The 25737-nt window shown below is 43.9% G+C and overlaps 1 protein-coding gene across 1 annotated transcript in view; it reads right to left on the minus strand.

The window, feature by feature from the left end:
* Positions 1–388: 388 nt before the first annotated feature.
* The window catches only part of UPF3A (UPF3A regulator of nonsense mediated mRNA decay), a 1027051-nt gene continuing 1001702 nt past the window's right edge, over positions 389–25737 (minus strand). The window contains exon 10 of the mRNA XM_044071110.1: positions 389–852. Within this exon, the coding sequence (XP_043927045.1) occupies positions 685–852 (168 nt within the window). The 3' untranslated portion in view covers positions 389–684. The remainder of the gene's footprint in view (positions 853–25737) is intronic.

A 25737-nucleotide genomic window follows, 5' to 3' on the forward strand; every position in this document is an offset into this window, starting at 1 on the left:
GAAAGACATTGTTTCAGAGAACATCTACCAAGTCTTTAGTAGTGTACCCCCCCCCCCACAGAACATGGAAAGTGTTACTTTAGATTACTGCAATGAAGGGAGAAAGTTACAGACTGAAACTGTTGTGTTCATTTTGCCTGATGCTGTCATTGTCTGATTTTATGTAATCTAACTAATCCACATATATTTCAGCTTGAAAGTGGTTATCTTAAACAGAAGACTTACACATTGAAATTCATGCAAGGGAAAGAAGCTAATGTTAGCATCACCCATAAAATGAGATTTACCAACTCACTGATAAGGTATGAAGGTAGAAAGAGGATGCTCCTAAAAAGAAAGTAGCATTTTTAAGTTGGCTGTACAAAATAAATACAGTAAGGCAAGAGAATCTGCAAACAGTAACAAATCATTTGTTTTTAATTTAAATAGTTCAATGCTGAAAACAGCTCATTTACAGAAACAGAAATACTAGGAACGACTGCACAGCTGTATCTCTGAACTTGCTTTTTCTTCCTAGGTAAATGGCTCAACCACTTACTGATGGGCATAAATGGTATATCTCTGTCTTAAATGCCTGGTATGAACTTTAGAGTACTTCTGTGGTATTCCAGTAATAATTATACAATATCCAATCACAGCTCTATAAAACAATGTCCTTTAGAAGTCCAAACACTGTTTCTGCTCTCATTCTTCGGCTTTCTCTGAATTTGGTATTGTTGATGTATTTGCTTCATATTTCATGTCGCAGTTTTCCTTAGGAGATCTGCTGCCACATTCAAACATTTTATTTACAGATCCCACGCATGTTCGGTTACGTACTCCAGGCTGGTAGAGCTGCATGGCTGGGCGATCCTGTGGAAATAAATGCTTAAGATTATCTATAAATATTAAAAAAAGCAAAACTTAAGATTTTAAACTAGAGAATTTTAACATTTTTCCTGCTGTAGTAGTCCTACAAGATCTATTAAAGTAGCTCCTTTTAAATTAAAACTCCACATACATGCAACAGTAAATACATCTGAAAACAGCATGGTAACTGAAGATAGGAAAACTTTTAGTTATGTACTTACCATAACTTCGGATGTATGGGATCCATCTCGCCTACATTCATAACTGATGGGTTCGGAGCCGATCCATCGGCTCCGACTCGGCCAACTAGTATACTAGAACGAAGTCTCTTATTGGCTGGGCTACCCTCTATCCCAGGATGCACCACACCTGCTTCCCCAGATCTTGTTTGTTCGCTTTCATACTTACATGCAAACACAGAAAAATAGCAGTACTCCAACCAACTAAAGTTCTTCAAGAGAAGATCTCCAAATGGACCTACATTTCCTCTAAATCCGAATGGAAGGGGGAAGGAGGGTGGGTACGTATGAATGTAGGCGAGATGGATCCCATACATCCGAAGTTATGGTAAGTACATAACTAAAAGATGTAATGGGATCCTATCTCGCCTACATTCATAACTGATGGGACAGCGTCCTAGCACCTAAATCGGGTGGCTCATTGGAAAACACTCCTGAGAACTGTGGAACCAAAGGAAGCCCTGCCTCGAGAAACCACATCTAGTTTGTAATGAGAAATGAAAGTGTGCGGAGAAGTCCAGGTAGCCGCAGCACAAATATCATCTATTGATAATTTGGAGTGAAATGCTACAGAAGTAGACATTGCCCTGGTAGAATGAGCCCTGACTGGAAAGGGAAGCTCTTTGTCAGCCTGCGAATAAATGAAACAGATGCAATCTTTAATCCATTTGGCTATGGAGGTTTTAGCCACTGGTTGACCCAACCTGTTTATTGCAAAGGACACAAACAGTTGATTTGATTTCCGCGTCTGAGTAGTCCTGTTCAAATAAAAACGCAGTTGTCTATGGACATCCAACTGATGAAGGGTATATTCTGCGTTATTGGAGAATTTGGGAAAAAATACAGGGAGCTCTAGGGACTGTTGAATGCAGAAAGAAGATGCTACCTTTGGTAAAAAAGAGGGATTTAATTTAAGGGACGCTCTATCTTTGTGAAAAATCAAATAAGGAGGATTAGAACAAAGAACCTGAAGCTCTGAAACCCGCTTGGCCGAAGTTATGGCCACTAAAAAAGCGGTTTTCCAAGATAGGAATTTCATATCACAGGTAGCTGCCGGTTCAAAGGGGTGGGCAGTTAAGGCAGCCAGGACCAAATTTAGGTCCCAAGGGGGTACAGGATGAGATATTGGGGGGCCTAAGGAGCCACGCTCCTTTAAGGAAAGACTTGCAAAGCTTGCTTGCCATTAATGAAGGTTCAAAAGAAACATGAAAATTAGTGATGGCTGCTAGCTGAACCTTAATCGTGGAAACTGAGGAGCCCAACTGAAAAAGAGAGGCCAGGAAATTCAAGACCTCCGGTACTGGGGTGGTAAGAGGGTCTATACCTCGTCGCTGTGCCCAAAGGGCAAACCTTTTCCATTTGCTGGAATACAGTTTGATAGTGGAAGGTTTGTGAGAAGAAGACAAAATGTGGATAACCTCCGGAGAGAGGGAACTGTCCTTGACTAAGGTTGGAAGTGGAGTAACCACGCAGCCAACCTCAGGGACCTGAGAGATGGGTGAGACTGTCCTGACTGATGAGTCAACAGGTCTGGCACCGGGTCCAGAAACCATGGACCTTCCACCGCATACCTCCGAAGGAAGGGGAACCAAACCTGACGAGGCCAGTGCGGGGCAATCAAAATCATGTCACTCTCCAGGTAAATTGCCTTCTGTATCACCCTCGGCAGGAGGGGAACCGGAGGGAAGGCATAAAGGAGACCGGGGGGCCAAATGTGGGTTAGAGCGTCCCTGGGAATCTGTCCCTGAGAGGGGGTCAGAGTGAAGAACTCTCTGCACTTCGCATTGTGGGGGCTGGCAAACAAGTCGCAGCAAGGGAAACCCCAGTTGGCGAAGATTTTTGCAGCCACTCTTTGGTTGAGGGACCACTCGTGGGGTAACAGGATAGTCCTGCTTAGTCTGTCCGCAGTCACATTGGATTTCCCCGGTATGTGCGTTGCCATTAGGAAGCGGTTGGTAGCTACCGCCCAGTGCCAAAGTCTCATGGCTTCTCTGCACAGTGGGTACGACCTGGTCCCACCTTGCTTGTTTATATACCAAACTACCGACATGTTGTCGGATAGGATAGCAATCAGACCTTGCGGGAGAGCATGATGGAGAGCTTGTAGTACCAGTAGCACCGCTCTCATTTCCAGGATATTGATGTGCAAATGCGCTTCCTGGGGTTGCCATGTGCCTTGGACAGACCTGTCCAGATAATGACCCCCCACCCTACCTGGGAGGCATCCGTGGTCACAGTGGCAATGGGGGACTGAAGGATAAAAGGTCGCCCCTGGTCGAGATTGGATCGGAGGAGCCACCAACGCAGATCTCGACGGCAACTTTTCGTAATCATAACCAAGTGGTTCAAGGGGAGTTCCTGATAGGACCATTGAACCGAAAGTAGCCATTGCAGCACCCGCATGTGCAGTCTGGCTAAGGGGACTAGGAGAATAGTTGATGCCATCGAGCCCAATACCTGCAGAATCAGATTGGCCGGAGCTCTTGATAGGGGGAGGCAGGATCGAACTTGGTTCTGCAAAACCTGAATCCTTGCTGCTGGTAAGAAGGCGTGCATCCTTTTTGTGTCTAACTCTGCGCCTATAAAGGTAATACGCTGAGATGGCTGTAGGACAGATTTTTGCCAGTTGAAAGTGATTTCTAGGAAACGGCCCAAGCTGACTGTGGCCATGAGCGCCTGAATTAGTAGATGCTTGGAGGTGGCAGTAAGGAGCCAGTCGTCTAGGTATGGAAACACTTGGAATCCTAGACTTCTCAGGTGAGCAGTCACCACTGCCAGACACTTGGTGAACACCCTGGGGGCTGTGGTGAGACCAAAGGGCAGTGCTCGAAACTGGAAATGACTGTCTCCCAGGCGGAAGCGTAAATGACTCTTGGACTCTTGACTTATCAAAATGTGATAGCAAGCGTCCTTGAGATCTATGGAGCACATCCAGACATCCTTCTCCAATAGTGGGAGAATGGAATGAAGAGTGATCATTCGGAATTTGGACTTTTTCACAAAGCGATTCAATGAACTGAGGTCCAAAATGGGCCTGAAGTCCCCTGTCTTTTTTGGCACCAAAAATAGTCTTGAGTAAGTTCCTGATCTGATCTGATCGGCGGGGACAGGCTGGATGACTCCTTTTTCTAGCAGCTTTGAAACCTCTATTGCTGCTTGATCCCGCTGACTGGGTGGCACATCCGGGATTTCCCTGAAGGGAAGGGGGGGCTTGATGAAGGGAATGAGATAGCCTCCGGTAATAATCCGGAGCACCCACTGGTTGCTGGTAATAGCTTCCCAAGCTTGTGGGTGTTCCGCAAAATGACCCCCGACTGGCTCCGGAGCTGCACAATCGGGCACCAACTCAGAGACGTTGAGCGTAGGAGGAACCACGAAAGGAATCACGGTCTCCAGAGTTATGGGGGCCTCTGCCACCTCTGGGGCGGCGTCTTCCTGAATTCCCCCCCGCCTCTAGAGGGGGGATCACTGGGTGGAGTAGGGAAAGACCTCTGAGTTTTCCTGAACCACATTTTCCCTCCTCTCTGAGCCTTGGGGTAAGGCCTAGAGGGAGTGGAAAAATGGGCCCCAACGGCAGTCAAGGTCGTGCCCTCCTGCTCGCACCGAGTCAGTGTGTCCTTCACCTTGGGTCCAAACAAAGAGGACCCATCAAAAGGGTTGTCGGCAAAGGAAGACTTGAAGGCCTCCGCAAAGGAACACAAGCGTAACCAGGCATGTCTCCTAAGGGCCACACCTGTTCCCGCTGCTCTACTCGCCCCCTCGGCCACATACGAGATGAGCCTCATGGACGAGTTCACAATGGATGATAAGGTAGTCATCTGGGCGCCAACAGTGTGGGCTAACGCCTCAGGTAGATTACCTGTGAGGGACTCACCTAGCTCTTTAAGGAGGTCCCTTTGGAGCCTAGTAAAATGACACAGGTAATTCAGCGACTGTAAGGTAAAGGCCGCTGAAGAAAGGGTACGCTTCCCGTACCTATCCATGCTCCTGGAATCCTTATTAGGAGGGCGGATAGACGTTGAAGCCTCTGCCACGTCCTGCTGTGTGGCAGATGCCACCACCATCGCATCTACAGGAACTCCTTTCGTTAAACATTCCTTTTGAGGGGGAGCTGAAAGGAATTTGTTGGGTCTTGCAGGCACCGGTTCCACAAAGTCAGGGTGCTCCCAAGCCCTTCGAGAAATTAAATCAAGTAACTCATCGAAGGGCGGAGACACCCAGGAGGCGGAGGGCTGGGCCCCGAAGGCCTTGAGGAAGACTGACTCCTCAGCGGAAGGGGTTTTGGCCTGCCAATCTCCTCTCTGTCTCAGAATCTCAAGGATATCTGAGAAAGAGACATCATCCGAAGATGATTTTGGGGACCCCTCCGCATCATCGAGGTCAGTGTCAGATGTGACAGACTCATTTTGGGAGTCTATGTGCTTCCTCTTGCACAATTTCTTCCGTGGAGGCTCATCTGAAGCAGTTTCGGACAGACCCCCCGGAAGAAGGGAACCCCCCACGGGGGTATCCTCAGGCCCTGGGGCCCCACTGTCATGGGACTGCAGTACGCCAGAAGCACCAGTCTCCAGGTCTAGGGACGGTGAAATGGAAACCTGCTGAGCCGGCAAGGACATGGCCAGCGCGCTCCTCATGGCCTCAAAGGCAGGACCTCCAGACTCCATGGAGGTCACTGGCCGAGAGACCACGACGGCACTAGGAATCCCCGCAGCCGATGCTCTGAAGGGGAGACTAGGCACCTAGTTCCAAGATGTTCCCCTTGGCCCCGGCTGAGGAAGTCCCGGTACTGAACCCCGAACCCAAGGACAGGGTAGGAACAATGGTCGGAACCGATAAACTTCGAAGGGGTCTCGGTTCCGACTGTATGGCTCCGCCTTGCTCCACCATCACCGACTCCAACAGCTCCGAGGAGGTTGGAGGAGGAATCGAAAGTTTCGAGGGGGGGATTGGCTCCGGGGCCGAATGGGCTGGAGCCGAGACCATTTTTGCAAAAACCGGAGACTGGAAAAGCCTCTGAATAACCCTATCCAAATCTGAATCAGATAATTTGGAGGATTTAGAGGAAGTAGAAAGGGGTCGAGACGACTTCTCTCTCGGCTCAGACAAGGTAGGGGACCGGCTCCGAAAAGGCTCCAACACTATCGGCGCCGGCTCCGACACAATATGACTAAGGATCGGCGCCAAAGGAGCTTTCGGAGCCGAGGGGGAAGAGTCTGAGCTGCACACCTCCACCGACTCAGAGACCAATGGAACCGAGGAAGGTGATTCGCCTCTCGATGCTCCAACCTGTGGCTCCGAAACTAATGGAGCCGAGGAAAGAGGCATCGAGGCAGACCCTTCGACCCTCGGCTCCGAAGTCAGTGGAGCCGAGGAAGAAGAGGTCGACTTATGCTTCTTAGTAGTCGGCTCCGACGGACTGGTCGGAGCTGACGACCTTTTCTTTTTAGAAGCAGTAGCAGGAGATGAAGCCAAAGCTTCCTCAAAGGAGGGCTTAATAAGGCCCTTCAGGATCAATTTATTTTTACGTTCTTGAAGAACCCTAGCAGAAAAGGCATGACACACACTACATGTCTCTTGCAAATGCTTTGGCCCTAAACAATACACGCAAATAGCATGACTGTCGGTGATAGACATTTTATAATTGCACCTAGTGCTCTTTTTAAACCTAGATTTCTGCTCTTTAGACATTTTAGTGTGAATAACCCTATCCAACAATCTAATTTCACACAAGGAACAGTACTTGACCAAAACTGTTAGAGCGCGAGAAAAAAAGGGAGCGAGCCCTCTGAAGACAAGGTTTACCTCACAGGGGAGACAACAACAACAAGGGAACACAACAATGGGCAAAAGCCCTCTAACTTAAACGGGCTTTGCCCAGAAAAGAAAAGGAGTAAAAATAGACAACACACTCACTCCACTAAGAAGGGCAAAGGCCCTCTAACTTAAACGGGCCTTGCCCAAATACCAACAGATATAAAACTGCCAATAACACTCAACAATACACGGAATAGCTGTTAAAACAGCTGTTGATTGAATTTATGAAGAAAACCACAGGTCAAAAGACCAGAAAATTAATAAAAATACACTTAGCTCCAGCCAAGTCGAGACCACGTCTAGCTTGTAAAGCGGCAAACGAGATCTGGGGAAGCAGGTGTGGTGCATCCTGGGATAGAGGGTAGCCCAGCCAATAAGAGACTTCGTTCTAGTATACTAGTTGGCCGAGTCGAACCCATCAGTTATGAATGTAGGCGAGATAGGATCCCATTACATCTATGTAGCTACATAATGCTAGATATTCATGGTCCATGTCTGTCCACTTTCATATTAGGACTGATAGCTGCAGTGTCACATCTGAGAGCCACAGGCAGCAATCTACACTAAACCACCACTGCGGTTGCCCATCCTTCTCCATTCACTCATATAATGCATCACATGTCCCTATCTCTCCTAAAAGAGTATAACTCTCCTACATTTTTAGTAAGCCTTTTTAGCCATCTCTACGTAAAATTGTCAATGATGAAGTGAACAGATGTGGATCTTGTAGAGCAACTGTTTTGGAAAGTGCATAACATCTATATCCTAAGTGACCCAGTCTGTCCACTTCAATGTCAGGACAGTGTCAACCTTGATGTGGAGATCCAGCTAAGTGTCTAATGTGAAGATGTGTGAAGGCTGCCAGCCTAGATAGACATAATTTTGTAGATAATTCTGTCATTTGTAAATATTAATATAAGCCACAGGCTTGTTCTCTTAAATGGACAAAAACGGTGTTAAATGTTGAACATCAAAAATGTAACAGTGCACTCTGCTGGAAGAAAGCTGATAAGTCAAGCCTTGTATGACTGTTTGATCTCAAGCTCGGAGCCATGGTGTCTGAACCAGAAGATACTTTCTAATGTTTTGAGACCAGAACTAATTGTTAGATTTTACATATATAATGTCTTTAATTACTGTAGTTTCTTGACCAATTGCAAGATCAAAGCTATGTTAAACTCTGAGTTTCTGTTAGCCTGGGAAACCAGAGAATTGTTAAGAATGATGTAATCTAAAATGAGTCAGCAGGATGTATTATCAATTTAAAGGACTTTCTCAGAGACAGACATAGAGCATTTTGGATTTTGTCTAAAGCTGACAACAACTCACCAGTACTCTGCTTTTGCTCTATATGTAAGTTTATTTAAAACTGAGATTGCTCTTAGATATAGTTAGAAAATAATAAGTTTAGTCTGTTTTCTGCATTGTCAGAACTATTGTACTGTATTATTTTAAGCATTTTCCTGTGATCTGTGAACTCTTGACTAGCACTGTGTAGTAAGAAGTATTGTCTTGTGTTTTTATTATTTATTAAATATTTTTAAACCTTTCAACTCTGGCTGTTTTGTGTAGAGACAATTTAAGCTCTAGAGTACATTGCACGTATATAGTGATTCTGTCCAAGCCACTCCAATAGCTTTAGCCCTGGGTCACACTTACTATTTGGATAATAATATTGGACAGTAATAATTGGACACCCTTTAGTAAGGGCCTTTTTAGTAGCTGATATTACTGGTTGATGGCAGCTGGTACTACCTTATAGACTGGCAGGAAGGGCATAGCTGGAGAACCTATGCCAGCCTTCCCCAGGAGTGTCTGTGTGGTTGTATATAACTCGTATATCAAAGTGTGTGTATGTCAGCTACTTGGGCAGGGACATGAAGCACTGGTAGGACAGAGAGGGTGCTGCAGGTTTTACTTGACCACTAGGCTGAGATCTGGACCATATAGCTGTGCCAGTGGGGAGTCTTATTGGGGATGTTGAGAGAAAGGGAGAAGTCAGCCCAAGACTGACTGTGATCTCTGTGTGCTCTAAACAAAAATTGTACTTTACTGTGTGTGTATTTGTTATCCTTCCCAATGTGGATGCCCCTAACTGGTGTTAGTGGTGAGGATTGAGATCCCTTGATTGCTGGGCCAGTACACGAGTGTCACATATTAATTGTTTGGCAGTGGTGGGATATCCACACCACATATTAATTGGTTGGCAATTGGCTTGTAGTGGTGTGGATAGTGAATTCCTGTAGCTTGTGTACAGTGATCACTGAAAATGTTTTTGTACTCTAAATTAGCCATGCAGTGAATATTCAGAGTTCAGATCACAACTGTTTTATTTCTTTTGTTAGCTTAGTTAGTCAGGGAGAGCAGGCAAGCATGTCAGCAGAGGAGTATGGCAAGCTGTCAAGGAGCCAGTTGGTCGAGATGTGCCAGGCTAAGGGACTGGTGCATGGAAACCTGACTAAGGCAGACATGACTGCAGCTTTGGTCACAGCTGCATCAGAAAACAGGAATCAGGAGGGCGATCAGACTAGCCGTGGAGATGTACAACACTCAGAGAATGGACAGATCAACCTTTCTGCAGAGGACTTAAAAATCAATCTGGAGCTAAAGAGAATTGAGTTGGAGGTCACATGCTTGGAAACAGAAGCAGCAGAGAGACTGAGATGTCTACAGGCTGAGGAGAATGAGAAACTGTTACACCTGGAAGCTGAGGAGAAGAAAATGCAGAGGCAGCACGAAAAGGAGATGCTGACTCTTCGCCAGAGTCATGGAGGTAATGGGGAAGGGAGTAAGCAGACCACAGAAGCACAAAAGGTCAGTAAATTTCTACCGCAGTTTATAGAGGGGGATAATTTTGATAGTTTCATTCATATGTTTGAGAGGGTATGTAAACAGTATGATGTTGACCAAAGACTCTGGATACGGTTCCTTAAACCCTTACTCAATGGTAAAGCTGTAACTGTGTTGTCTAAACTTTCTGATTGTGAACATTTTGATTACACTGCTGTTAAGAATTGTCTGTTAGAATTTTTTAAGCTAATACCTGAAACTTATAGGAAAAGTTTCATGAGCATAGATGCAAGGTAGATGAAAGTGTGTGTGAATATGTTGCCGAACTGAGCACTTATTTTCATAGGTGGGTGAGTGGATGTCAGGTCAGGTCACCACTTTTGAAGGGCTGGCAGACCTTTTGGTGAGGGAATAAGCCCTTCCACTTTGCCTGAGTACATGAGGATCTGGTTAGCTGATAGACAATGTGCTACTTAAGATAAGTTGAGGAAGAAGGGAGACCTATACCTAGCATGCAGGGCATCCTTGCACAGGAAAGGGGCCCCCAGTTCTACTCATGGATCTATAGGAAGCCATGGTGGGCATCCCAGACTGCCCCAACAGAATCTATTAGTAGCAGGGGGAAGCCACTAGTCCAGGTATACGTCCAGGGCCTAGGGTTAAGTGTTTTGAATGCAACCAGTGGGGCCATGTGGCATATAGATGTCCATGAGGGCAAGGTGGGGAACAAAAGTTGAGAGACCCAATAAGTGGGATAGACAAAATGCCAGTAGTAGGTTGTCTTGAGACAACAGAGGTACCAAACTACCATCCTGCAGATGTCCTGATAGGAAAGAATTTTGATGAGGCAGTACTATGTGTTAATACAGTTACATGCAGTCAGGCTTCAAGACAAGTATGTGGGTCTGGTGCCTGGGGAAGACCCAGACAGACTGCATACTTGCAGCCAAGATGGGTGAGGTGGTTACTTCAGGGAGGGAGCTACTCTGTAGCAGTGAGACAGAAGGTAAGCCACAGCTGCTTGTGGGTACTGATGTTCCCTTGGATAGAGTGACTGCAAAGTTAGAGGTGAGTAGTAGTACCCAAGCTGACAGTGAGGCACCACTGTCAGAAGATGCCAGACTTCCTGTGGAAGGGGACCTGGACAGGATTACAAAGACAGAGTTGAGACAGGCTCAGCTCTCAGACCCTACACTGCAAGGCCTGAGGCAGGTAGCTAGTGAGGCACCTGATTCTCAAGGGAAGGGGAAATCTGTATACTGGAACAAAGGGTTACTGTATAGAGAGTGGACCCCTGAGGAAGGGATAGAAGGTGAGAGGATACAGCAGTTGGTACTGCCTAGAACCTACCATCTGCTGCTTCTAGCCATAGCCCATGATATTCCCTTTGCAGACCATATGGGCATAAAATGTACAAAGAGATGTATTATGCAGAACTTTTATTGGCCTGTGATTTCCAGAGATGTAACAGGGTACTGCAGGACCTGTGAGCAGTGACAAAAGGTAGACAAGGCAGGAGACAAGGTGTGAGCTCTTTTGATGCATTTGCCTGTGATTGAGGAGACATTTCAGAGGGTAGCTATGGATGTTGTGGGGCTTCTGAGTACCCCAGTTCCACAGGGAAAAAGTATATCCTAGTGGTAGTAGATTATGGTACAGGATACCCTGAGGCAGTGGCTTTGTCCTCCATTGAGGCAGAAAAGGTGGCAAATGCTTTATTAGAGATTTTCAGCAGGGTAGGTTTCCCAAAAGAAACACTGACTGACAGAGGTGCCAGTTTCATGTCAGACCTGCTGGCCTGTCTGTGGAAGTACTGTGGGGTGAAGCACATGAAGACCACTCCCTACCATTTCCAGACTAATGATCTTGTTGAGAGGTTAAACTCTACAATCTTGTCCAAGCTACAAGCATTTGCAGACCAGTTTAAGAGGGAGTGGGACAAATATTTGCCCCATCTGTTGTTTGCTTACAGAGAAGTTCCGCAGGAATCCACATGGTTTTCACTCTTTGAGTTATTGTGTGGGCATAGGGTGAGGGGACCGCTAGATTTAATTCGAGATAAGTGGGAAGGTGAGTGTGACTATCACAAGGAGTCAGTTGTGGCATATGTCCTAAACCAGTAGGGCAGCAGGTAATGGTTCTCATTCCTGTCAGATACAACAAGCTGCAAGCAGCTTGGGAGGGACTCTACCTGGTAGTAAGAAAGGCAAGTGATGTTAACTACATGGTGGAACTACTACGCAGGAGGCAGAAGCACAAATTGTACCATGTTAACATGATGAAACCTTACCATGATAGGGAGGCCCTTGTGCTGAGTATTTGCAATGAATTGCAGGAGGAGTCTGAGGGAGAGCTGGCGACTGATCTCCTCAGTGAGACTTAGACTGACACCTCAGTGGAAGAGGTAGCAAAGTCCCAGCAGCTATCTCATACCCAGGTTTCATAAATTCGAGCAGTGTTACAGGAGTTTGGGGACATGTTCACTGGGAAATCGGGGTGCACCCACCTGGTGCAGCACCAGGTGGATACAGGACCCCAAAGACCTATTAGGCAGGCCCCTTACAGGGTGCCTGAGAAAGTCAAACAGACTCTGAGGGAGGAGATACAGGAGATGTTGGAACTAGGGGTAATTCAAGAGTCCAACAGTTCCTGGGCCTCTCCATTGGTGCTGGTGCCAAAGATGGATGGCAGCACCAGGTTCTGTGTGGACTACAGGAAATTAAATAGCCACACAGAGTCAGATGCTTACCCCATGCCTAGGATAGATGAGGCCCTTGAGCAGCTGGGTGGGGCTAAGTATTTTACCACCATTGATCTTACCAAGGGTTACTTGCAGGTGCCCTTGACTCCCAGTGCTAGAGAGAGGTCAGCCTTTGTGACCCCTTTTGGCTTGTATGAGTTCACAATGATGCCTTTTGGGATGAAATATGCCCCAGCAACTTTCCAGAGGCTGGTAGATCATATCCTAGCAGAAACAGGAGGGTTTGCCCTTGCTTACCTAGATAATATTGCCATCTGCAACCATTCCCGGCAAGAGCGCCTTCAACATGTCAAGGAGGTGCTGGGCAGACTACAGAGGGCAGGGTTGACCATTAAGCCCAGCAAATGTCAGGTGGGTATGGCAGAGGTCTCCTACCTGGGACATAGAGTGTGGAGTGGTAAGATCAGGCCAGAACCTGCCAAAGTTGAAGCCATTCAGGCATGGCCTGCACCTGTTACCAAAAAGCAGGTGAGGGCATTCTTAGGGACAGCAGGGTAATACAGGAAGTTTGTCCCTAGTTATAATACCATAGCTGCTCCCCTCACAGACCTGACAAGGAAAAACAGGTCAGATAAGGTAGTGTTGACCAGAATGTCAGCAGGCATTCCAGAAGCTTAAAGAAGCTTTGGGATGACCCCCTGTGTTAGCCAGTCCAGATTATAGCAAATAATTTGTTGTGCAGGTGGATGCTTCGAACCATGGGGTGGGGGCTGTACTTAGCCAGATTTCTTCAGAGGAAGAAGAGCACCCAGTGGTTTATCTCAGTTGTAGGCTCCAACCCAGGGAGGAATGCTATGCAGTTGTAGAAAAGGAATGTCTAGCCATAGTGTGGGCACTGCAGAAACTTCAGCCTTATCTGTATGGAAGAAAATTCATTGTAGTTACAGATCACAATCCCCTAACATGGTTACACCAAGCCAGCCAGCAAAATGCCAAGTTGCTAAGATGGAGCCTAGGGTTGCAAGCATATGATATGTCAGTGCAGCACCAGAGTAGGGTTAGCAATGCCAAAGCAGATGGGCTCTCAAGAAAGGCAATGGGTAAGGTATACTCAGATAGACTTAATCCTCTCAAGCAACATTTCTCAAAGGTCACTTGAGAATCTAGCTTGAGTTCTCAGAGAAGGAAGAAATGTGAAAATATGTGAAGGCTGCCAGCCTAGCTGAATATAATTTTGTAGATAATTCTGTCATTTGTAAATATTAATATAAGCCACAGTGTTGTTCTCTCAAATGGAAGAAAATGGTGTTAAATTTTAAGCATCAAAAATGTAACAACAGTGCACTCTGCTAGAAGAAAACTGATAAGTCAAGCCTTGTGCGACTGTTTGATCTCAAACTTGGAGTTGTGATGTCTGAACCAGCAGATTCTTTCTATTGTTTTGAGACCAGATTTAATTGCTAGATTTTGCATATATAATGTCTTTAATTACTGTGGTTTCCTGACCAGGTGCAATATCAAAGCTATGTTAAACTCTGAGTTTCTGTTAGCCTGGGAAACCAGAGAATTGTTAAGAATGATGTAATCTAAAATGTGTCAGCAGGATGTATTATCAATTTAAAGGACTTTCTCAGAGACAGAGAGAGAGCATTTTGGATTTTGTCTAAAGCTGACAGGAACTCACCAGTACTCTACTTTTGTTCTATATGTAAGTTTATTTAGAACTGTGATTGCTCTTAGATATAGATAGAAAATAGTAAGTTTAGTCTAGCTGTTTTCTGTATTGATGTCAGAACTATTCTACTGTATTATTTTAAGCATTTTCCTGTGATCTGTGAACTCTTGACTAGCACTATGTAGTAAGACGTATTGTCTTGTGCTTTTATTATTTATTAAATATTTTTAAACCTTTCAACTGTGGCTGTTTTGTGTAGAGATAATTTAAGCTCTAGAGTAGATTGCACGTATATAGTGACACTGTCCAAGCCACTCCAATAACTTTAGCCCTGGGTCACACTTACTATTTGGATAATAATATTGCACAGTAATAATTGGACACCCTTTGGTAAGGGCCTTTTAGTAGCTGATATTAGTGGTTGGTGGTAGCTGGTACTAACTTATAGACTGGCAGGAAGGGGCATAGCTGGAGAACCTGAGCCAGCCTTCCCCAGGAGTGCCTGTGCGGTTGTATATAACTCTAATCTTAAAGTGTGTGTGTGTCAGCTACTTGGGCAGGGACATGAAACACTGGTTGGATAGAGAGGGTGCTGGAGGTTTTAGCTTGGACACTAGGCTGAGATCTGGACCCTATAGCTGTGCCAGTGGGGAGTCTTATTGGGGGATCTGGAGAGAAAGGGAGAATCCAGCCCTTACTGTGTGTAGTGGTGAGGATTGAGGCTCCTTGATTGCTGGGCCAGTGGACGGGTGTCACATCTTCTACGAGTATGTAATGATGTTGTCACAGCCACATAAGAATGTTTAGCAGAAAAACATTCTAAAATATGCAATAGATAATGCATTCTGATAGCCACCTGGATAGAGTAATCTAGACACGTTCTGGCCAAATCCACGAACAGCAGAAGAAACAAACAGATGATCATTCTTTTGGGTATCATTTGTTTGGTCTACATAAAACTCTTAGCTGTGAAAATCAAGAGAATGCAGTCTGTATTCTCTTTTGTTAGAAAATTGGAGAAAGAATACAGGGAGATTTATAGAAGAGGAAAACCATATATTTATGGTTTTCATTTTAAGTCTGTGGTTACTTTGGCATAGAAATTGGATTAGCACACAGTCATACTCTGTCCTTATGAAAGGTGATACATGGAGATTGTGATGATATGGTTTGGAGTTCAAATAGCTGCAGGTTTAAATATTGGCAAAGTCAGTTATTCTAGTGCACAATTTGAATTCTAAGGAGGTACTCGTTCTCTGAAGTGAGGCTGCTTCTTAAGAAGGCTTTGCAGACTTTCAAGGATGTTAAAAAAAGTTCTGACCCTGTTGAAAGTTGAAAATAGGTTTAGGGTCTTCCTTCTCTTAGCCCACACAAGTTTTGCAATGGGAGTACCTCAAGGTTCTATCCTAGCTCCTTTCCTCTTGTCTATTTTCAATAATAAACTGTCTCATGACTTTTCTACTCGACAACTCATCCTCTGTACTGATGACATGGTAATCTTTAGGTCCAGCCACAACCACTCTACAATTGAAACACAACTGCAAAAAGACCTCAACTTCCTCAAATCCTGGCTCATTAACCACAAACTAATACTAAACCACAGAAAAAAGAAAAAGCATATTATTTGGCACATCCAAAAAACTTTAAAAAATCACAAAAGCCAATTAGTATTACTCCCTTTGTGGCATTTGTTTGTGGCTAGACCAGTCACTAGTATTTCATACCCATACTGAAAAATCAAGGGCAAAAGTTAAGTCACATCTCTTGTCTTTTGGGCTAGGAAAATCTCACCCTCCCTATCCAAGCTAGCCAGAATAACTATAAGCAAAGGAGTTCTTCTGGTCTAATTCAAATATGCACCATCCATAATAGCCAAAGCCTCTAAGAAAAACTCCACACTAAATCACCATCATCATCAATCCCATTTTTACCATTTTCTACATCGAGTCGGGGAGTCGTATCAACTGTCGTAATCTCTCTATTCAGTGCCACTCTCCTACCTTCTTTGACACTCACGCCTGACTTTGCAGGTCTTCCCTCACACAAGCCATCCAGCTGTTTACTGGATGCCATAATTTCCTCTGGCTTTCTTCCTGTTTGGCCCAAATCTTTTTACCAGATTGTCTTCTGCTTTTCTGCACGTGCCCAAACCATCATAATCTGCTCTCTTTGACCATTTCTGCAAATGGAGCTAATCTGGACTCTGCTCTTATGTTCTCATTTCTTCATCTGTCCTACAGTGTGCATCCTACCACCCATACTAGGCACTTCATCTCCAACACCTCTAGCTTCCTCAAATGCTCTCCCTTTACTGATCAGACTTCTGTACCATACAGTAGTACTGGTTGCATCACTGCTTTGTACACCTTACTTTTCAGCTTCTTTGGTATTCCTCTGTCATACACTACCCCTGATACTCTGTGCCAGTTGGCTGCAGCCCCTCTGATTCTGTTCATTTAGGCTTCACTTATCCTCAATCACCCCTCCCTGATACTTGAAGCTGTTAACCTGTTTCACTATTTTCCTTTCTGTCTCAGTTCTCAGCTTCTTCTGATTTCCTCCATTTGAGGCTATTACAACTGTCTTTTCTGTACTCAGTTTCATCCCATGTACCTTCAGTTTTGCATTCCACTCCCCTATACTTTGCTGAAGTTATTGCGCAGAGTCTGCCTTTAAATGCCACATCATCTGCATACAGCAGCTTTGTTGATCTGTCCTCTTTAACCTGTTTGCCAATGTAGTCCCTCACCAGTATTCACATCAATGGGCTGAGAGCTGAACCCTAATGTGTACCCACTCACACTGGGAACCCTTTTGTGAGATCGAACACTACTCATACTTGAGTCAATGGGTCCTTGTACCTAGCCTGCACTGGGACTTCAAACCGCCACAGTATTGCCTAAGTTAGCTTTCTTAGGAACCTTGTCATATGCTTTCTCGAAGTCTAGAAATGCCCATTTGGCCCCTCTCCTCATCACTAGCTTCCTCTCAAGTATCTGTCTCACTACAAACACTGTGTTAGTTGTGCTGTATCTTGATATGAATTTGAACTGCTTGTCTCCCATCTTACTTTCTCCTGTTCTGTGTATTCTTTTATCAAGCACCCTTTCCAGAACTTTCATGCAGTGTGATGGGAGTTTGATACCTCTGTACTGCCCCACAGTTGTGAATGTTCCAGTTGTTCTTGTACACTAGCACTAGTATGCTTATTCTCAAATCATCTGGGATATGCCTTTCTTTCCATACTGCTATGAGTACCTTCAGGAGCCATTTCTCTCCTATCTCACTCAACATCTTTTTCACATGTGCTGTAATCTCATCTGAGCCTGCTGCTTTCCCTGACTTCATTTTCCTTAGTGCTGTTCTTACTTTTTCTATGGTGGGCTCACCCCCTTCTTTCATTTAGGTTATAGCTGGGGCAGTATAGCTCCTTTGAGGTTTTCTTAATTCAGTAGCTGCTGGAAGTACTCATTCTATCTGCCTTTGATGTCCTGTGGATTGGTGGGCAGGTTGTTGCTGGTATCCCTTATGAAAGGTGTCTGGCTATCTTCTTTATCTTCCTGTCTTTGCCCTGCAACCTGATACAGATTTTTGTGCCATTTACTGAGTCACTTTCCAGAAGTCGGTAGAGTGCCTCTGATGCCTTCTTCTTTGATACTGCATCTCCTGTCTTAGCCTCTTTTTTAGCCAACCAAAAGTCCTTCTTAGCCTGGTCTCTCTTTACTGTCTCCCACTTTTTCCTGCACTACTTCTTTCTTTTGATGATTTTCTGGACTTCTGGATTCTACCACCAGCTTTTTTATGTACCTTACTTCCATACCTGGCTTGAATGCACATCTGTTCTATAGTCCTTACACATGCTGTCTTGAAGCACTGCCTTTCTTCTTCAACTCCACCTATTTCCTCTTCTTGCTAAGATACTAGAGCCCTTACTAATTGCTTGAACTCCTGGGCTTTCTCTCCGGTAAACTTCCAGGTCTTCGGCTTAGGCTCTGTTGGTTGAACTTAGAGCTTTCTCTGAGCACTGCTTGCAGCTGGTTGTTACAAGTAGTTTATGCTGTGGGCCGACTGTTTCACTGGAGACAAATTTGAGTTGCTACTTCAGTTGCATGTTGGCCACTTTTGTATGTGGTATTGTGACTGACTCTCTTGCTACACCATGTGCTAGCTACCATCAAGCCATTTGCCAGACAGAAGTCTACAATGGCCTCTCCTTTATTCCTGTTGCCCCACCCATGTGGACCCAGACAGTTCTCATATCCTGTTCTGTCTGCACCGATATGAGCAGTTAAGTCATCCATTGTTAACATCAATACAGATTTTCCTGCTTTATCTAATAGGTCCTGCAATGGCTGTCTGAATACACTTTTCCTCATTATCACAACCCTGTTGGGGGTCAAAGGCTGAGATTGCGAATACTGCCCTATCATTATGCTAGAATCAGATTGCCATGAGTCTATCACTAATTCTGATGACATCCATCACTGTCTTCTGATGCCTTTCCCTCATCACAATTCCCACACAATTTCTAACCTGTAATCCTCTTGAATAGTATACTATGGGTCCCAAACCAAGTAGCTTAGCTGTACTGTCCTTCCATATTGTCTCCTGGATACACAAAATGTCCAGCCTCTTCCTTTCCATGTCATCCATTTCCAAGCTATGTCCTGTCAGTGAACCTACACTGAATAGAGCTATCCCATGTAACCCAAGCTGGGCAACTAGACACTCTCCAGCTAGTAGCCTACTAACCCAGGGCTGCTGGGCTTTATGGCGGACACACACTAACCAAAAGTGACACATACAGCCCTCCCACCATTAGCACTCTGGCATAGGTGTGAGTGAGCCAGGTTCTCAACTCACTTAGAAAATACCCATGCCCATTTGGAGACATTTATCAACAAGACCAAATCACCTATTTTACAGGGCAGAGTGGTTAATCTTGTAACTGCAAGCGGTCTGTGATAAATGTTTTCTTATCTTGAGGATTCTGTGCACCTCAGTAGATGCCCACAACGGTTGGTCTATGTAGCTCTTCTCACAACTCCATTCTTGCATAAGTTTGAGATGAAAACACTCAGCATGTTTTGGGAGGTAGGATGAACCCCACAGAGACACAGGGAGAACATGCAAACTCAATACAGGTATTGATCACAGGTCAAAATCAAACCTTGTACTTTGTGTATGGGAGGAAAAGGCCTTAGCCGTTATGTCAACTGGCCTCTCAAACACTCCACACTACAGACTATTGAAAACAAAATCTGTTGCTTCATCACAAAATCATCCTGTCATGAGCATCACTGTCTCACCCTTAAAAAAGCTAAATGGCTCCCACTGCAACAGAGTAGACTTGCTACTAGGCTCTCTCATTTTCAAACTTTTCCAAACTAACTCATTCCCACTGTTAGCTGCCAGAATTTATACCAAACATGTCCGTGCGGACACACACACACACACACACACACACACACTACAACCTCAGACAATTCTCCCAAACAACCCCCCTACTTCAACCACCACAAACCAGGCTGCACTGCACCAACCACTCTTACTCAAGACTTGCTCCTAAACTATGGGAATTCCCACCTAAAGGAAAAACAATTCACCTTCCTCACCTTCAGATTTAAACTTAAAAAAAAATTCCTCCACACCAAATCAAACTGTACTTGCTACACAGAAGGCCACATCACCTAAGGACCTCTCAACCTCTAGCCTTACTCTCTCTCAACTACTAGTACTTCTTAACTCCACCTCCCCCATCCAGCCCTGACATGACTCTTATAACCCCACAGCATTTCTCTGATTCTGATGAAATCTGTTTGTTATACACCAGATGAAAGAGCTAAAACATTTGTGTGAGTAATAAAGAATTCTGTTTTCCTTTACCTGGCTGGCTGCATCTTCATTTCCATAAACTCATGGGTTTCCAACACAGTGGACATGAACCTGTTTCCCCCTGTTTATTTATGTACCATACCACTACTATGTTGTCAAAGTGGAAGAAATGTGTACCTTGGGGAAGGAGATCCTGAAGAGCCTGCAACAAAAGAAGGACCGCCCTCATCTCAAAAACACTGATGAGCAAGGCGGCTTCTTGATCTGCCCACATTCCTTGGACCATCTGACCTAAACAGTGCCCCCTGACCACAAGGATGAAGCATCCATGGTATAAGTGATAATGAAAAGAGAAGCCCAGAAAATGGTTGTGTGTGCCTAAACACCTGTCAAGATGCTGAAGATTTGCCAGAGAGATATAAACTGCATTCTTGTGTGAGTAATACTGGATTTAACTATGGTTGGTATGGTTGGATGATGATGATGAAGTCTAAGTGTACAATCAAAATTGGTCATTGGTAAATCTAGAATTATCCACATGCAGAAGTTAGTCTACCACCAGTATTGGATTATATTTCTCAGCTTCTCAATTGTCTCCTTGGCCATAAGCTTAGTAAAAACCTACAAATCTATGAACAAACTAGATGAGACATCCAAGCTTATATGTGGTACCAATGTCCCCTTAAGGCCCACTGAAGAACTCATATATGGTAGATTGCAAATAGGACTAGACAACTAGAGTCTGACATTAGCCTCACCTACTTAAGGCATAAGTTCAGTTTAGTGACTGGGTGAGACAGCATATTTTTACAGTGGACTGTAGGGAGAATATTATGTCCAAGAGAAGACTTACTAGTCCAGTCACTATGTTGAGGACACAGCTAATGAATATTTTATCACTGTTTCATTACTGGGTGTGGGTAATGCTGGATTTATCCACAGTTTGAAAAATCAAAGTTAGCTAATGCTAAATCCAGAATTACCCACACAAAGGAGTGAATTATTGCTATTATACAATGACATTATTTAAGAAAAAAAAATCTTAAATGCTTCTAGGCAAAATAATTGTATAAATGAACTTTAGTGTTCCTCTGCAGCTTTTACTCAACAGAGGACATCTAAGGCATGTACTGAACACGCACTGAACATATATTTCTAAAGCTTGCACAGTACACTGGCCAGAATATAGTTTTTGCCACTTTCTTTTCTTAAATTAAGGACTATTAATGTACACACATCCTAGTGTTTTCACAAGGCTCTTGCAGACTATGAACTGGATTCTTTCATTTTTATAAATATTTTGTAATGTCCCTTTTTTGGGGTGTCCTTTGGGTAGGGTGGAAGATTCTGATACTTGACTTTGTCGTCTCCACTTTTTAGCAGGTAGAGATGCTTAGACCTATTCTAATTAGTAATGCTGGATTTACAGTTAGCATGCTGATTGGTTTGTCCAATGGGCATGCGTGCTTTAGAATATTAATTTCATTACATGAATAACTGGGCTTGCAACAGTTTCATCTAAGGCTTTGTGGTGTCCACTGATGTCCTCCAAAACAGGAACAGCTGCAGCAAATAGTCCTTTGCTTGAATCTGTGATTCTTTGCTAGGGACAGTAATCCAAGAACAGAAACACACAGATTCCCTGCAGTCTTAGGTGAGTTGCCACTGCCACCATGCATTTGGGAAACAACCTGAGCATTGTGGTGGAACCAAATGAGACCTGTCCTGATAATGATTGCCTTTCACTCAGAATGCAAGAACTTCTTGCATTAAATGATTATTTTGATCTGAAAGTCAGAGTCCTGGCAGTAAAAACAGCACATTGACTTACATTTCTGCAGATATGGAAAGATCACTTGCACTCTGAAGATTAAAAATTTAAATTTTGGTATACACTGGTTAAGGTCACTTAAATCTAAGATGGGCCAAAGATTCTTCATCTTCTTTGGCACCATAAAGTATACTGAATAAATCTTGGGTGCTTTCTGGTCTGTTAGGGCTGGCTCCCTATTAAAATGTTGGCACTTGGAATACTGAGTGCTGAAAAGCCTAAAAAAAAGACCAAAGGCATGGGAGAAAAGTGAATTTTGAAAATCTCTCTTCTCCTGAAAAATTGTTTTTGCAGGGGTGGCATGCTCCCCCATGAGAGGGTAACCCCCCACAGCCCCTGAACTTGTACATACTAATTCCAAGATTGCCATACCTCAGAGAAAAGGGAATATTCCAAGAAATGGCATCTCAGACCAAGTATATGTAAATCCAGTCTTTTGGCCATTTATTCTTAGTATTTTGGGACTCACTGCAGTGGATCCTGGCATTTGAAATGGTTGCTGCTGGGGCCTTTTGTTTGGCTGTTTTTTTTTTTTTTTTTTTGTAAGTCATTTGCAACAGTGACTTGGCTGCCAATTTCTGATGGAGTGGGGCATCAGAAAAGGAAAGGAAAAGTGGTCCTTGGGGGCGAAATGAAGGAGATCATGCAGCCTGTGGATAAAATACCCTTAGCCATCTTTTGCGTATAATGACCTGCTACGTGGGATTTGGTGGCTATCTCCCAGTACAAGGGCTATGAAATCATGAGTTATGCATAGACCTACTGCTTCTAGGATAGTATTCATTTGAGAAAATCCAGAAATCACTGGAATTTTTGCCCAAATGCTGCTTGCATGTTTGCTGTTGGCCTCTTTTGAGCTGTAAAGTCTGAGCACTCTGCTGTTTCCTGGAGAAGGTTCTTCTGAGGAGTGGAAAACTTAACTCCCACAGCTCTTAGCATCCTGCCTTCCTGCACACTCTTCTGTACCTTGTGTTTCACTTGTGCTTGTTAATCATTATTGTATTGTTTAAAGCTGCTGCTCTACATTAATGTACTAGACAGTACAGGGTTACCTATGTGATACTTCTATTACTTGGCTGATTGCTATACTAATACTGCACTGAAACTATTAGCTTTATAGCTACTATACTTGAAACTTCTAATTCACATTTTTCTGTAGCTACCATTGTGTTAGACTATCAGTTGCTCATTGCTTTTACCAATTATGCAAAGACCACATTAGTGTACTGAGTAAAGCTATTCAATTTAAATTTGCAGCTTGTTACTGATTATTTTATTGCTTTTACATATTTTTAGCGGTTGTACATTTCTTTTTTGCACTTGTGAATATTACATTAGTCCCATCTCATATTTGTGTATCTGTTAGCCATATTCAATATTGCCACTTTTTTCTATTCCAGTCAGTTATCCCCCTCTGCTGTATACCAACAGTAAGTTAATAAGCTATCATGTTTTGTTGTAGCCCTTCATTTGCAGCGGTCAATATGGAATCTCAGACAGCTTTTGCCCCTTTGGTAGCCAACCTGATACCAGAAGGTATTTTGAGGCAGTGTAGTAACTGCCTTATGCTTACTAAGTACTCATCACTGCTGCTTTGTAATAATTTAATATGTGAGAGGTGCAAGTATATGCATAACCTGAAGGTTAGCTTCTCACCTCTGAACATATTAGGTAAGCACAACCACATACATGCAGAACACAGAGCACTTCCACTACACCACTGTAAGCTGAGGAAGTTTATAGAACCTCAGACAATAGTTTACACATCAACACAACTACTTTCACCCTTCACTCCCATAGTCAGTATACATACCTGTAAGAGTCTCAAGGGTGCGGATCCCAAGCCCATATAGCCCACTGAGACTGGACCTAACCATTTTAATGTTTTAGTAATAGGTGAGTCTTGTGTAAAGCATAGGGATACTGCCTTCACTAGATTAGACGGAACAAGTGTCTCTGGAGCCAGGATCCATGATCTAACAAAGGCTCTTATATCCATGTATCCATCCTAACAAATAAGAGTCTGTGCTAATAGTGAAACGTGTGTGAGGGGGGTGAAATACAAAAGGATATGACTGAGCTTGGTATACTTGTGTCTGTGAGAAGAAAGACAATGGACTTGAGTGGTATTTTGCCATCACCCAGAATGATGTTGGAATTCAAGGAAAAGATTATTGGCTTTAATATTTAGCTAGGTAGCTGGTATCATTCTGGGGGATCCAGTATTTATCAGCTTGGGATGAGATCATCGATGGCCCCACTGACCTAATGGATAAGGCGCTGGCCTCCTAAGCCAGGGATTGTAGATTTGAGTCCCATCTGGAATGCTGTAATCTACTGGCAGTTGGTGCAGTGAGTAAAGGTTTTGAGTTGCAGCTTCTGTGATGCAGGATTTGGTTTCCCTCATTTGCTTTCTTTGTGACTTTGAGTAAGTCACTTAACCAGATACTGCTGCCAGATAACCTCTGAAAAGGGAATGTGTGTCCAGTCCTAGTTAATCAGTGAATATTTATGAGTCTTGAAACTGCTGGAAGCTTAGAAGCCTGAAAACAAAGCATTTGGACTACATTTTGGATTCAGGGAAGTACATTTAGACTACATTTATAAATACTGCACTTATCTTACCTTTCAAATCAACGTTGTGTGTTGTGTTTGCTCTTTATCTGAAGTTAAAGCTATTAATTTAAGTATATTTATAGTCTGCAGTGCTTTGTGCTTTCTCTGCTGGAGCTAGGTGTTCTGACTAGGCCCTCATGTTATTGCATTTTTACTAACTCTCTTCTGAATCTGAAGCTACAGCTATGAATTGTTCCACCCCTGCTATTGCTTTTGAGCTTTTATACTTGGAGGCTTTTGAACTGCTTACCCAAACTGTATATCTGGCCTTGGAATCTCTTCCCAGTATCATCTTCTGTATACCTGGCCCTAGAAGCACTTATCAGTCTTATCTCCTCCACACATCTTACTGGTTACTGAGAGAAGAAATTGGGAGAGCCTTCCAGTTAGACTGCTAGTGTACTTTGAAATTGTCTTAATTAATGTGTGTGCTCCTCATTGCTGGCTTGTCTGACTTTGAATCACCTTGTAGCTAGTTGTTAGATTTTTTTCTGGTACCTTTTCACTTGTGGCTAACAAAAAAAGTACAGTTGTGTACACTTACCATAAATGTAAATGTTCGAGTGTATTCACTTTTGCAGTCATCACATTTGGGTTATCTGCTTGCAGTAGCCCTCAGTCGGCCTGATTATCAAAGTCTTGGGTCCTGTGTCAGTTGCTGTCTCATCTTCCATGACATCAGGTCGTCAGGGGTATAAAGCATGCAGCCGATGCCATTACATCAGTTTTTCTTGCCCCAGATGTCAAGTGCCCCCATAATGGGAAGCAATTATATACAAGGTTACGCCTCCAACAAAAAAGCAAATAAACCAAAAAGCTTTAAGCATAGTAAACAAGAATAGCGGTATAGTCAATAGAAGTCAGGGGGCTGGAGGGAGGGTAACCAGGACTGCAACAGTGAATACACTCTAACATCTACATTTATGGTAAGTGTACACAACTGTACTATGTTCTTCATGTTTCACTGTTGCAGTCATCACATTTGGGTAGATTCCCAAAGCTAAGGATGGGAGGAGGTAATTAGTTAGCATTATGACCAGCTATAAGGCCCTGCAAGACTGCAGCGGCAAAACCAGCTCTGGATTTAAAGAAAATTGGCAAATGGTAATGCTTGGTGATAGTATGTACAGAACTCCAGGTAGCAGCTTCTAGGATGTCCCTGGTAGGGACACCTCTGAGAAAGGCTGCAGAGATAGATGCAGCCCTGGTGGAATGTGGTCTTATCCCCTGTGGGATAGGTTTTCCATGGTGCTTATAGCAGAAATGAATGCAATGGCCTATTCATTTAGAAATGGTTTGCTTTGAAATGGCCTTCCCCTCTGCCCCTGCAGCAAATGCCACCATCAGCTGTTCAGATTTCCTGAGAGGTTTAGTCCTGTCCAAGTAA

This window comes from Protopterus annectens, chromosome 5.part0 (genome assembly GCF_019279795.1).
Source record: "Protopterus annectens isolate FY-2018-M chromosome 5.part0, PAN1.0, whole genome shotgun sequence".
In the NCBI taxonomy this organism is placed as follows: domain Eukaryota; kingdom Metazoa; phylum Chordata; order Ceratodontiformes; family Protopteridae; genus Protopterus; species Protopterus annectens.